At 52.0% G+C, this 14,247-nt stretch overlaps 5 protein-coding genes across 5 annotated transcripts; 3 read left to right on the top strand and 2 right to left on the bottom strand.

Moving 5' to 3' along the window:
• Positions 1–139: 139 nt before the first annotated feature.
• Positions 140–2,271, top strand: NEUTE1DRAFT_48089 (uncharacterized protein; the record flags this gene model as incomplete). Its single annotated transcript, XM_009854528.1, has 3 exons — positions 140–1,486; positions 1,555–1,696; positions 1,763–2,271. The coding sequence occupies 3 exons, from the start codon at positions 140–142 to the stop codon at positions 2,269–2,271; spliced, it is 1,998 nt and encodes a 665-aa protein (XP_009852830.1).
• Positions 2,272–2,518: 247 nt separating this feature from the next.
• On the bottom strand, positions 2,519–3,252 carry NEUTE1DRAFT_95567 (hit family protein 1; the record flags this gene model as incomplete). Its single annotated transcript, XM_009854671.1, has 3 exons — positions 2,519–2,835; positions 2,903–2,985; positions 3,121–3,252. 3 exons carry the CDS (start codon positions 3,161–3,163, stop codon positions 2,551–2,553), a joined length of 411 nt encoding a protein of 136 aa, XP_009852973.1.
• Positions 3,253–3,887: 635 nt separating this feature from the next.
• Positions 3,888–5,138, top strand: NEUTE1DRAFT_117658 (uncharacterized protein; the record flags this gene model as incomplete). Its single annotated transcript, XM_009854670.1, has 2 exons — positions 3,888–4,286; positions 4,410–5,138. 2 exons carry the CDS (start codon positions 3,991–3,993, stop codon positions 4,720–4,722), a joined length of 609 nt encoding a protein of 202 aa, XP_009852972.1.
• Positions 5,139–5,214: 76 nt separating this feature from the next.
• On the bottom strand, positions 5,215–8,013 carry NEUTE1DRAFT_130971 (uncharacterized protein; the record flags this gene model as incomplete). Its single annotated transcript, XM_009854669.1, has 1 exon — positions 5,215–8,013. One exon carries the CDS (start codon positions 8,011–8,013, stop codon positions 5,215–5,217), a length of 2,799 nt encoding a protein of 932 aa, XP_009852971.1.
• A 5,365-nt stretch (positions 8,014–13,378) lies between these two features.
• Positions 13,379–13,841, top strand: NEUTE1DRAFT_102553 (uncharacterized protein; the record flags this gene model as incomplete). The annotated part of the gene is made up of 2 exons (XM_009854668.1): positions 13,379–13,428; positions 13,601–13,841. The coding sequence occupies 2 exons, from the start codon at positions 13,379–13,381 to the stop codon at positions 13,839–13,841; spliced, it is 291 nt and encodes a 96-aa protein (XP_009852970.1).
• Positions 13,842–14,247: the final 406 nt, after the last annotated feature.

The raw sequence follows: 14,247 nt of genomic DNA, 5'->3' as shown, positions 1-14,247 counted from the left end.
CTGCTGCCGCCTTGCCCGCCCTCCCGCCCTACCCGCTACTACACGTGCGTCCAGTGTTAGTAGGTACCTCTTCATATCCTCTGTCAGCCTGCTGTATCCCAATTCCTGGTATCTTACCTTCTAGACTCCATCAAAGGGAATGAGACTTCCACCGCCATCCACGCCGACCCAACTTCTGCGTCTTCGGCTGACGAGATCCGCTCTGTCCAGATCTGCTGTTTCCACCACTTCCCCCCTTGCTACCTCTACGTGTCCTTCGAGTCGACGAACTGTTAGCACCAAAGTTAGGGCAGCGGCGATCACTCCAGGTCCCCGGTTCCAATCCCTCCTCTTCCCTCCTTCCACCGTTACCACCACCACCACCACCACCACTACCGCCTTCTTTAGTCGCAACAACCTCTCGACTAGTACTACTACCGTCAATAAGCGAGATCAAACAGTAAAACCAACAGCCACCCTTGCGCCTAGTACACCCGTTGTCCTTCGCGCTTCTGTAACCGGTCTCGGTCTCCTCTTTGTCCTTGGTCTAGGTCTCGGCTACGGTATCACCGGTTTCCTCGGTCAAAAGTCTACCGAGCAGCAGGAACTTCCGTCCGAAGCCTCTTACACCACCATCAAAAACAACATCCAAGACATTCTTGACGACGAGTCCTCCACCACAAACATGTCTCGAGAAATCGCCCCCGGCCGCCCCGGCAACCTCACTCCCGAGCAAGAGGAAAAGCTCAAGCAACTATGGAAGCTGATCTTCCAAGTCTGCGGCGTCTCCTCGCCTTCCCCCTCCTCCGAGTCCAGCGCTCCCGCTGCTACCTCCGACGATGTGAGCGTCAAGGGCGATGACAAGAAAAAGAAGAGCAAGCTTTCCATGTTCTCGCGCAAGCAAAAGAAGGACTCAGACGACACCACCACCGACAGCGCCTCCACGGCCTCGGGTTCCACGCCCGGCTCCCCCGCCATTGTGCTCAACGCCTCCACCACCTCGGGCGACGACGACAAGTACAACCAGCTGTCCAAGTTCCACGAGACGCTCGCCTCTCAGTCGCCTGCCGCCATCCGCGAGACGATCTGGTCCATGGTCAAGCACGACCACCCGGACGCTCTGGTGCTGCGCTTCTTGCGCGCGCGCAAGTGGGACGTGGAGAAGGCGCTGGTCATGTTCATTTCTACCATGAACTGGCGCGACAACGAGATGAAGGTGGATGCGGACATTATGCGCTCTGGCGAGGGCGGGGCGGCGGAAGCGGAGAAGATGGAGGCTAAGACATCGGAAGAGATTGCAAAGAAGAAGCTGGCGATTGATTTCTTGACGCAGACACGGATGGGCAAGAGTTATGTCCATGGCGTGGATAAACAGGGGAGGCCAATTTGCTTTGTGAGAGTGAGGCTGCACAAGCAGGGCGAGCAGAGCGAGGAGAGTCTGGAGAGGTACACGGTTTATCTGATCGAGACTTGTCGCATGTTGTTGCAGGGGAGTGTTGATACCGCGGTAGGTTTTTGGATACGTTTGAAGAAATCGGCTGGACAAGGACGTGGACTAACGGGATGACATTACAGACTATCGTCTTCGACATGACCGGCTTCTCCATGGCCAACATGGACTACGCCCCCGTCAAGTTCATGGTCAAGTGCTTCGAGGCCAACTACCCCGAGTGCTTGGGCGCCGTGTTGGTGCACAAGGCACCGTGGATCTTCCAGGGTATGTTTCTTTGCTTCTCCTCTTCCTCCCCATCCACTACCATATACTGACGTGTCAAACTCACAGGCATCTGGCGCGTAATCCGCGGCTGGCTCGACCCCGTCGTAGCCAACAAGGTGCACTTCACCAACAACATCTCGGAAATGTCCGAGTTCATCTCCCCCGAGAAGCTTCCCAAGGACCTTGACGGTCAGGAAGACTGGGAGTACAAGTACGTCGAGCCGATCCCCGGCGAGAACGACAAGATGAAGGATGAGGAAACCATTAGCAAGCTGCAAGCCGCGCGCGCCGAGCTGGTCAAGGAGTACGAAGAGGCCACGCTGCAGTGGATACAAGGTGGTAACAGCGAGGAACTGAAGAAGAAGAGGGACGAGATTGCGGAAAAGCTGCGGGTGGATTACTGGAACCTGGACCCGTACGTGAGGGCGAGGAGCTTCTATGATCGCATTGGAGTCCTGCTGCCGGGCGGGAAGCTGGACCCGTTTCTTGAAGGGAAGAAGGATGGCGTGAGCGGGATAACAGAGGGTGTGGCCAAGGTGGGGGTGAGTGACACGCAAGCCGATGATGTTGACTGATTTGGTTGTGAGAGTGGTGTATGATGGCTTTTTTTCTTATTTTGGAAAGTTGTATTTGTTTCATGGATATATAGGATTAAAGTGTTTATAATAGACGATGAGATGTGGCTGGGTCAGGACATAACATGGCATGGTGGAATCTACAATAGAGCTATAACGGGAGGAGAAAGGCGTAAATGCGGACAGCTTTGATCAGTCACAGACACCATCACATTTTCCTTTTCCCCGGGACTCCCATTTCACTTTCTTTCATTCATCACCCATTCATTATCGCTCTACCTACAACTTCTCCTTAATCTCGGCATGCAACTTCTTCAACGCCTCCATGTCCGTCGCCTGCTGCGGCCACCCCACAATGAGCCCTTCCTTCTCGTTGGGCTTGGGAATCATGTGCACGTGCACGTGTCCGACCTCCTGGTGCGCCAGCTTGCCGTTGTTTTGCAGGATGTTGTAGTCGACGGCGCCCGAGGCGATGGCGAGCTTCTTGGCGATGGGGAGAAGCTCGGACAGGGAGTCGTCGGGGATGTCGGCGAGTTTCTCGCCGTGGTGTTTGGGGATTACGAGCTGAGTTGAGGATGTTAGACTGGAGTTTGGGGGGGGAGGGGGGAGGGGTGATGAAAGGGAAACGTACGGCATGACCGCGGGAAAGAGGCTGGATGTCGAGAAAGGCAAGAGTCTTTTCGGTCTCGACGAGCTTGAAGCAGGGGATTTCACCTGTTTTGTTTTGTTAATAATTGATTAATGGTTGAGTGGGTAGTGAAGCTTGGGGATGAGCTCTTTTACTACTCATGACATGACATGACATCTCTTTACACTACAACATCATATGATGGATGAGGAAGTACTCACCCTTGACAATCTTGCAGAAAATGCAAGTCGCGGAAGATGCCATTTTTCGTATCATTAATTTGGGATAGTAGACAATATGATGTCTCGGGGGAGAAGCTGAATGGGCAGAGGTACCTAGTTCTAGGAGTAAGTGAGAGCTTCAAATGCAAGAGGAGGAGGGGGCTTCCGCTTGACGTAGCTCGAGCCTCTCAGGTACCGTAGCTTCAGGGATCGCGGTCAGATGTCACTGCTACAGGGGCTGTACGCGGGGTGCGTTTCCCCGCTGGTTACCTATCGATGCGACCATGGCTATAACCCTAACCCTACATCTATAAGTTACCTAGAGGTTGCGGTAGATGTAGCTTCTTCGATAACGTTGAACTACTAGTTGAAGAGAAAATGGAAAGCGAATGAAGATTCAAGTGACGAGCTACTAGCAATAAGCAATTTAGTCATATTTACCTCGCTACCTGACTCTAGAAAGACGAAACACCAGCCAAGCTCGGGGAAGAAGCATGGTTGGTTCTGCTTCCAAGCTAACCGCTCGCTGCCTAACACTAATTGGTGTGACTCCTCGCCGCGACTTGTTAGTGGCCTGTCTAAGAGAGCTCTTGGTCGCTCACAGCCCCGGAAAGCACCCCGCCATGACTGACAAGCTAGGCAGGCCATCCCACTTAACGACATCATAGGTCCTGCCTCAAGACTGCCCTGTCAGCCCAAGTCGAAGTGGTGTGTCGCAAAACCACCATCATCTCAGTCTCACCAAGTTCGAGTTGCGACGAGTTAAATATCCTTCGAAACCTCCGTCATTTTCGCAGCGCTCTTCATCTAATAATCCCAAGCAGCAAAAGCCAAAAACACACCACAATATCAGACACACACCACCACACAATGACAAACTACAAGACCACCCCTCTCTTCGGCGGCGCCATCGTCTGCGACCTCCCCGAACACTTCGCCGACGTCTCCCGTCTGCGCCAAGTCCCCGACCACCAAGAAGTCTACATTGACAAAGACGGCTTCACCTCCATCATTGTCGAAATCACCGAGCGCGTCGGCCCCGACGGCCCAACCTCGCTAGAAGAGGACGGTCGCGCGCTGACCACCCACCTCGAAGAGCTCGTGGGAGACGACGTCGACACCGTCAAGGTGTGGAACACCACCGAGACGCGATTCAGCAAGCTTGAGTATGTCTTTTTTCTCTCTCTCTCTTTCCATTCTTTCCCCTTCCCCCGCTTTCCCAACTACTACTACCCCTACTACTATCCAGCAAACAGATAAAAGCTAACCAACCTTAAATGACCAAACAGCCCCTCAATCCCTGCCTACACCTTGATCGCCACCCAAACCCCCAAACAATCCGACGACTCCGATTCCCGAAGGAGCAGCAGGCAAGCCCCCGACTTTACGGCCCTCATCCTCACGCTCGTCAGACTGGAGCGCGAGAAGACGGATATCCTCATCACCATCAACGTGCCGCACATCAAGGGCGAGTACGACGAGGAAGACGTAGATCTGGCGCTGGGCAAGCAGGGAGCCCTGCTGGGCAGGGCGGTGGAGTATGCGGCGAAGATTTGGGAGACTTTTGAGGTCAAGGATTGGGGTTTGTTCAAGGAGCTTTAGGTTGAGTTGGGGAGTAGGAGGGGATGTGGATTATGGCAAGATTGTATGGATGGGAGATGGGGGAAGAGGAGGATATTGGGTTTTTACTCCAAAGGAAAATGGGATTGGGTTGGATTAAGAAGTAAAGCGCTTGGACAAAGGGATACCTCGGAGGAAATAAAATGGGAGAGGAGGAGATTATTCAGGATGAAGGGATACCAGGAGAATGAATCACGGGGCGTTTGATATCAGGTCGGGTTGGCTACGATAGGAGGTGGATGAGTGACGATTCAAATCGGCTCTTTAGCAGAGAAGGGTTCTCACGCAGAGCTACAACATCGTTCATGAGACATGTTTCTTATTTCTTCTAGAACAGTATTTACACTTCACTTAGGTAGCGAACTGAATATCCTCTGATGTATTCGGGGGTATCAATATTCTTTCATGGTCATACAAATAACCTACTTGTACAAGCGCTGTTATGGACTACCAAGCACTACCGATGCCGTCCGCTCAATCATCCGCAGTCAAATCAACCACGTCCATCATCGGTTCGTCGTCGAACACATCCGGAATATCCTCGCCATCGCCATCTTCGTCAGCGACAACCTCCTCCAGAACTGTAGAAAGCTTCCCTTTCGTTTCCGCCAGCGGGATTTCCTTCTTGTTCTTCTCCCTCCTCGCCTTCTCCACCTTCCACCGTTCCGCAACCTCCTTCATCACCTCCCCAAACGTCAGTCTCGGTTTCTCAGCTTTAACCACCTTCATCTGATATTTGACAAAGACTTGATACTCCGACGTCTTCCCCTTCTCCTTCATTCCCATTCCTTTTTGTGTCCCAGCCCCGTCGCCACCAGCCATATCAGAGACGTGACCACCACGTCCTCCTCCTTGTTGATGATGTTGTTGACCATGTCCCCTCGGCGCAGGCTTAACCTGCCTCAAAATCCCCTTGCACAACCCACACCGATGTCTTTTGGGATCAATACTCTTCGAATGGCGTTTATATTCTGTGCCACATCCTTCTTTCCCTTCTCCTTGTCCTTTCTCTTTTCCTTTCCTTTTTTCTTCACCCTGACCAGTAGAAGAGGACTCAGAAAGAACCCCATCACAAACCCAAACATACCTAAACTCAATCTCGTATCCATGTCTCGTCGTGACTTCGACCGCATACCCGCCTTCCCATTCCACACCCTCTCCTCCGTCTCGAATATTCATCTTTCCGACACCACGGTTCCTCCCCCCACCACCAGCACCAAACTCCGACTCGTTAACCTTCTTCGCCCAAGCTTTGAACTCCGCCCCATGCGGCCTCGCAGTCACCCCATCAATCATGAACACCGCCAAATGACAGAACTCGTGCGCAAGCGTATTGAATAGTCTCTCGGGCGTAGACAGGACCTTGGTAGCTAACTCGATGGAGGCGTGGTGTTTCACCGTCACCACCACTTCCTTTTCCTTCTTTTTTTCTTCCTTACTACTCCTCCCATCCGGTTTGGTGGAGCCCTGGCCCGGACGACAAGTAATACTCTCCTTCTTCCAATTCGCCCTGCCAGCCGTGGTGTTGAGCGTCTTACTCCATACGAGCTTGATGCCGCCCGTTGAGGCGGTTAGAGCCGATAAGCGGGAGGAAGTCAGACGGGCGTCGAGAAGGGAGAGGAAGTGAGTGGCGAGGGAGTGTTTGTGCGTGTCGAAGAGTTGGCGCGCAAGACGGGATTCGCGGGCGAGGAGGGCGGTGGCGGCTTTTGAAGGGCTGGTCGCCGGTGGGTTCTTCTTGGGGGAGGTGATGGAAGTACCTCTAGTAGAGGTGGCGTCCGAGGTGGGGGGTTTGGTTGACGAAAAGAGTGGTTCCTTCTTGGTGGGAGAGTGCGTGTCGTTCCAGTCGTCGACGAATTCGCGAGACCAAAAGAGGTCGGAAGAGGGGCGGTGGGGGGTGGTGGGGATGCGGGGGAGTTTCTTGGGAGGGGATGGTGGTGGTAATGTTGTTGATGATGGCTTTGGTTTGAGCTTGGGGATTTTGGGAGGAGGGCTGGGTGTTTGAGTGCGCTTCTTCGTTGTGGTGGTGGCAGCTGGTGGACGAGACCGTCGTTCGGTTTCGGTTTCTGATGAACTTTCGGAGTCGGAAGAGGAGGAGGAGGAGTCCAGCTGGAGACAGGAGAAATCCTGCGTGACATCCTCCTCGCCACAGGTGTCATCATCGATGGAAACTACCTGTTTCGCTGCTCTTCTTTGTTGTCTATCGCTCTCTTCATCATCGAACAAAGTCCGGCTTTGGGTGCCCCAGCTCGCATCCATCCGCTTGCCTCTCGAGTTCTTCGTTGACCGAGGCTTCGTCGGAGAAAGGTGGCTCTCTCTGACTGCAGGGATCTTGGGCTTGTTGCTTAACTTTGAGAAGAATGCATCCAAGTCCTCATCTGAATCGTCCTCTTTGGAATTTGATGCTGTGTTGGTATTCGGCGCCTTCTCGACCATGGTTTCCGACCCAAGTTCATTCGACTCGGAAGACTCCTTCGACTGCGCAGTGTGGAACGACTCCTCGGCAAAATCTTCTAGATCTTCAAAGATGTCTATATCCAGCTCCTGGTCGATTTCCATCATGTCCTTGCCTTTTCTGGCGCTTTGTTTCGGTGGCTGAACAAGACTTGCCAACGACTTTTCCTCCTTATTCTTGGTTCTCATCAATTCCTTGCCTTCGCGGTGTTTCTTTGACAGATTCTGGTCTCTGAAAAGACTCTTAGTCGTCCTCACCACCGTCTGAGCAGTAACGGTGCTCTCGCCTACCCTCTTCACCTCTTTTACCTTCTTTCGATCGGCGACCAGATTCTCAGCCTCGGAGTCGCTACCTTCCTTCTCTTCATCGCGCATCATCCCCAATCCCAGCCCGAATCCTGTACCAGCGGTCAAACCCCTCCTCTTCTTCCTAGCTGGCACCCCGCCCTCCTCCTCTTGCGCTGGCGTCCACTTCCGAAAAAGGACATTATCCGACACCGCACCCAAAAGCAGCTTCCGCCTCTTGACACCAGCTACTGATGAAGAAGCCGCATTTGGTGATGTTGCTGATTCGATGACCGTCTGGTGACTACTGGTAGAGGCCGTATCCGTGGGAGGGGTCGATCTCTTCTTAGTCGCAGGCAACGGTTGCAAAACCTTTCTTTTCCTTTGGGGACTTGGTGGAAGGGCTGCGATATCTGAAAACTCCGAGTCGGAGTCGGAGTCGCTGTTGGATTCGGGCTCAGATTCGGAGGAAGATGAGAAGATTGTTTTCCGAGACCGAGAGGATGAAGATGGCGGGGGCCGTGATAATTTGGCCATGGTGTTGTGGTTCGCTGTTCTGCTGCCCTACGGTAGTTGGCCTAACTAGCTCTTATGGTCCCACTCCCTCGAAATCGATGTTGTTGCGAGACCTGTAGCCGAGTGAAAGCTTATTGAAGGTGAGGTGACAGATAAGGTCACATGGATTAATGCAGATCCGTGCAAACCTCAAGGAATGCTATAACCACTTTTGGCTATGCGCATTCGACCAGCTTAGCTGAGCACCCCACAGTGATCAAAGGAATGCAGTGTTGCTATGTTTAAAGTGCTGTTCTCAAACGGAGAATGTTGGTGATGTTTTTGTTTGGTTACAAACAGCAAAAGCAATTGGTTGCCATGGGTGACGGGATTTGTTAGCGTACTGTTTGCGGTCTAGCGTCAGGAACGCCAAGACCCTGCCACCCGGCGTGAGTGGTGAGAGTGGGTAGGTGGGTAGGTGGACCGTGCATCGCCATGGGCCGGCCGGTGAACGACATTGCTGAACCTTCCTCCCATGGAGGAACTTACCAATCCACGGTGAGGTTCAGTGTTGGAGTGACTCGTCCCCGATTCCATGAAGCGAGCAGCAATGCATCCCGAAATTTACAGATTGATCGCTACCGCGTATCTGTCGCTTGATGCAGATCACGAATTGCAACAAGCAACCCCGAGTCCGAGTTTTGGCGTTTCCCTGTTTTCGTCCCCTGTCACTGATCACCATCCGGGCATCTGTTGTGTTCCGAGAGAGTTTCGTATTCCACACAAATCATGGCGAGAAGCTGTTTCATGTATACTCATTATATAACTATCCCATATCGCGACGGTTTGTATTGTATTGCCTTTGCCTACCCGCTCTTCCATCGACAATTTACTTCTACCTCTCTGTATGCACGCACGTGGCCAAGCATGGCAGGCACTGGATAGGCGAATGAGAATTAAAAGCTTTGATCTTCAAATCAGAAAGGTTCGGCTCCTCCCGATTTCCTAGGTAGTTTTTGTTGTCATCGAGGTACCACACCATCTGAACCATCTGATCCAGAGTGAATGATTCAAACCGGAGTGTTGCCCGGACCTCCATTGGTGGCGATGGGTTCATCCGGTAAGCAATGTTCACGTTTTACTTGCTTCGAAAATTTACAGCCATTGGTTTTTTTTTTTTTCCAGAGTTGTTCTACGTTTGAGAAGATATCCCCCCAAGGAGAAAATCACGATAACCTCAACCACGGGATACAAGACAAGTATGTACAATATGTACTCGCACACATCTATTCATCTTGCAGACCACCACACAGCTGCGGAGATATCACCGTTGCCTATCCTCGCTCGCAGCATGTACCTCACTCGCACCTTCTTACTCGTCTTCCCCACGCACATGATGATAGGTAACTGAAAATATAGTATAGTATCTCCATCAATATCTTGATAAAGCTCGACAACCCCACGAAAACAATCACCAATATACCACACCCGCCGCCGCCTCATCCTCCCGTCGTGTCTCAAAAAGCTACGCCACTTAGAAAGCCCCTCCCTCCACCTCCTTAGCTTTCCCTGCCACTCCGGCACTCACAAACCGTGCTACCATGCCACGACATGCATCCTCCCGCCTTCGTTTTTTTGTGTCACCCACCTGATAACGTGATGCGGTTGTGTGACTTTGGTTTTTGGTGGGTTGTGTCTTTTATTCTAGTGTGTCTTGTGTGTACACTAGTGTATCTTGTATCTGGTGTCTTTGTCGGTGCCTCTGTGGCGCGTACACTACACACCATCCATCTTCCCGTGCTGACTGCCGGTGAGGGAGGGGTTGATTGGTAGTTATATACCTAGGACTTGAGAGTTGAGAATTGCAATGGAACGGGACAAGACGGCCAAGACGGCCAAGGCGGACAGCAAGGTAGGTATTTAGTTTGTAGTATATGGGAAAGGCGGACACGGATGGAAAAGTTGACAATGTGGTGGGACTTGAGCGAGTGAGTATATCTGCCATACGGCTTTTCTTTAGTAGCCAGTGATCAAAGCGTGATTTATGAAATCGAAAGATTTGGCGCGCGCGCGGTTATTTGTCAGACAGCTTGTAGACCGCGGTTTGTTTCTCTACGCAGAGTCAATGAACATCGTGGCAGACGTGCTACACCAACAACATATAACACATTCTGTGCTGCTCAAACTGCCACGTCTTTCCTTGTGACGCCGCCCCCCAGGGCAGAGACAAAAATAGTTACGGGTTCGGAACAGGATCGGCCTATATAGTGTACACTACATACCAAAGTAAGTCTCCCCGGTGCTGGACCCATCCGATCCGGGCCCGAACGGAGCGGGGACCTGGATCCGGGACGGTTAAAACTTCCGAGTGGGTTCCTTCACTTTAGTGAAGTCACTTTAGTGAAGTACCCTTTGCATGATGTACGCTATATATATATAAGAAAAGGAACGGCCTCTCCGGAATGTTATCGATTGATCAACACAAAGTAAGACCGGCTGAATGTGATTTTCGTTGCAGTCCTTCCATGCAGCCGAGCTGTGGGTGGACATGGAGCGTCAGTGGCCAAAAAAAATACTAAAGGATCGCCAAGGTGCATGGAGCGGAGCGTTCGGCGGCGCTGTGTACCTGCGTCTGAGTTGTTTGCATCCGGGGGAGGGCGTGTGATGGGAGGGAGAATGGAGAAGACGGTCCGTTGCTGTGTCTGCTTTGTTGACGACGACAACGACGACCGATAGCCGTCTCTCCGCGACAACATGACCGCGTAGCCACCAGGTATATATGGGACTGCCAAGTGTACTATAGTGTAGTGAGCACTAACGACGTAATTGACGCAAGATCATGTCTGACATTTGGTATAGATTCCATTTCCCTTGGCAAACACGTCTCAAGTGAGACCGAAACCCCTCGGCATCAATGGTGGTTTTCTGGACGTTGTGTGTTGGTCACGCATATTCGATCGCTTTTAAGTTTCCGAGGTCAGCATTAATCGAACCATGCGGATGGGATGGGATGGGATGAGAGCTGGAAACTCTGCTGGTCGTCTTCCGACTGCTTTTTTGTTCGTTCGGTTCCTGAATCCTGAGTGCATATGTACATCCTGCATGTGCACTCATCCATACATACTGAAACCGGATCCAGAAAGACTTGTGTGGGTTCCTGACAGACGGTTGATCATAAGTCCTTGCATAAGCCACACTCGCGCCATGCACATCTTGTAATGCACTGCCTTTGGACCCTCAGCACATCATCGATCACTCACTGCACAGCCGCTGGTATCTCCATTTTATTTCATCTCATCCATTCGCAGAAACCAACATCATCACCATCAACATCATCGTCGACAATCGAAAAGTCCGAGCGGGCCGGAGCGGCCTGGGAAGACGACAGAGGGGAAAAAAAGGATGGGGATTAATCTCCAGGTGGGCCCCCCCCGTGCCATGATGGGGGGAATAAATTTAGCTTCGTTTCTGCTTCTTTTTCGGTTGAGACCGTGGTGAGCTGGAAATAGAAAAAAAGAATAATGCACCAAAAAAGAGCTGCTTGACGACTGGTAGAGAGCCACACGGACCACCCGGACGACGTGCCATTGCCCCTGGCGGGCGCAGAAGGATGATCCCTGACCAGCGGGGCGGGCAGCTCCACACCGCGGTCTGTGGTGACAGCATCGAAAATATGTCAGGTAGGATCCACAGAAGCCGTACTTTGGAAAGATGTCATTGGTTGGCGGCAATTGGCAAATGCGGTCCTCAAGCATTGACAGGTGGTATCGGGCCACCCACGCACACCGAGTGCCTGCTCAGTCAGCGGTCTCCGACGAGTGTTGAGACTGTGCGAGGGAGGTTTTGACTTCTGAGGGGAATATATGTAATAAGTGGAAGCAAAGGTCTGTCTGCCAGCACTGTGTTCGGAACAATCGGGTCGTTTCAAGATGACAGGCCTGTTCGATCTTTGGCTAGGACGGTTTGTCAGAGCAACAGGCACCTCACCTCACCTCATCTCACCTCGCCTAGGTGGCAGCGATGCCCAGCGGCCGGGACGGAACATCGACGGAATCTTGTTGGTTCGGTGGTCCTGGCGGTTTTAGTGGTGAACTTGGAGCATTGTGATGGTCCCTTTGTAGAATGGATGTTTGATCCTGACAATGAACAACTAACGGCATAGAGTGTGGTTCTCGCTATTCCCGCGGCACCACCAAAAACCAGTTTCAAGCCGTCCGCCCTCTCAAGGCGAGCCAAATCAAGGTACGTAGTAAGTACATAAATTATAGGCAAGTCATGGCATGTCAGCCCCCTGACTTGCCTTGTTTAGTCGCAAATTGCATACCCCTCCTTTATTCTCCGACGGATATACCTTTCTAACCACACTTCATGTGAGATTTTGGTACAGTAACGCGGCGAGCCCGGGTTGAAATGTACACTATGTGCAAGTCAATCAGGCAAGGCAAGTCTTGAGTTGTCCTAACAAGGCAAGGCAAGTCAACCCCCCCCTGGCTAGCCTCAACTTGGCGTGTATGCTACGCTGTCGTGGTCTACACTTATCAGTCTATCAGCTACCGCCATTTGTGTGCGTGGGTGTGTGCGCGTGAGGCGATGAATGTTTATCATGTATCAACAAAGAATTGTGATCGTTATTGTGGTCATCATCATGTGTATTGTGTACAGACTCACCGTCCGGATTGTCCGCCGTGATACATTAAATAGCCCGTACGCGTTTGGGGATATTCTTAATAATCAAGAGGCTTTTCTTTTTATGTACTGTGCTGTAGGATAGTGGAGCCGTCGAATCTCGATCCCAGCGTGCCAGCGTGCCCAGATGGAGGATCACCGGTGGAGGAGCCCGGACGGATCGCGGAAGTCTGGAACGACAGAACGAACGGTGAACACCACAGCTGGCGAACTATATACACTATATACAGCACAGATATCAAGTGCGCTAGAACACGCATATTCTGGGCTCTCGATGCCTGGCGGGCTGGGAGTGGGAGCCGGGTGCCTTTGCCGGGTTGCCATCAACATTTTGCACATCACACATTGCACATCGCAGATGAATATCGGATATCGAACATTGCATCGCCTTGTCGTCCTATCGCTACAGAATCGCTTTCTTGCCTTGTCGTTCTAACCCATGTATCGTGCTTTGAAGGCATCGACCGTCTGTCAAGGAAAGCTTTTGTTGCCGTCCTGCCTTGCCTACGTACCTCTATCGGCCGTGGACTGTGGTACACTACTATCAGACTACTAACATGGTAGGCCATGCCATGATTGATGCCTCTTCCCGCCATGGCAGTCCCGAACAAGGCCCCCATTCCCATCCCAACCATTCCCGTCGGTTGTTCGGCCGGTTCAGGCTGCCATGTCGAATAAAAGACACGGACGATCTCCAGTAATAATGCGGTTCAAGAAAGGCATGAGGCTGGTGGCCATGTGGGATTCATCCTGGAGCCTGTGTTGTCGATGGTCGATAGCGAGCAAGTGGTGGTGTTTCTAGTGTAGTGTACCAAGTTTCCAGCTTTCTGCAGCAATCATCGTCATAACACTGCGAAACCAAGCTTTCTAATGCAAGTCGCAGGACGCCAAAGCGCACTAAATGGACACCAGATGGAAAAGATAAGGCGTAATACTTGACAAGTACCAAAGGAGTACCTCGAAGCGATTGCAATAGGGGGACAGGTACGAAATTGTGGCGGAGCGAAGCGGCACAAATGTGGTACAATTACGGCTTGATTGGTTATTCGAGCGCGTTCGAGAACTTGACGGGTACCAGTTTACCCCACAAACTCCGGTCATCCCTTTTCATTGGGCAAAAGCTCCAGGTAGCGCAAGTCGTGGCGAGATGTCTCATGGGGTTGCGACAAGTACCCATTTCGTAGTCCGTCCGCCGAGTGTGGGTGCCACAATGGAAATTGCCAAGATTGATCAGGACCAACCGAACGGCATCTCCTAAAGGCGGTCGAGATTGGAGCATGGTTAAGGCCGAGATTCGCATGAGAGCGCGCGATATCTGGCAATGTGCAACGTGGAATCGCTAGATGGGATGGGATGGGATGAATCAACGGCACCTGTAACTGGCTGGGTGTCAACTGTCAGACGAACCTACCTAGGTATGTACAGTGAGAGCAGAGCACAGCAATGGAAGTAAGGAACGGGACCGGAGCGCGGGAACTCGGGCCAAGCAGGGCCAACATCCCATAACACGCAACAAGTGAATACGAGATGGCAAAAAAGCAATACTTAGCGAGGGGTAAATTGAGGCTCAGAGGCTCAGAGGCTGTGTAC

Source organism: Neurospora tetrasperma (assembly GCF_000213175.1).
Source record: "Neurospora tetrasperma FGSC 2508 unplaced genomic scaffold NEUTE1scaffold_5, whole genome shotgun sequence".
In the NCBI taxonomy this organism is placed as follows: Eukaryota; Fungi; Ascomycota; class Sordariomycetes; order Sordariales; family Sordariaceae; genus Neurospora; species Neurospora tetrasperma.
Note: the sequence above shows the minus strand (reverse complement) of the source record. Positions and strands in the feature narration are given on the sequence as shown.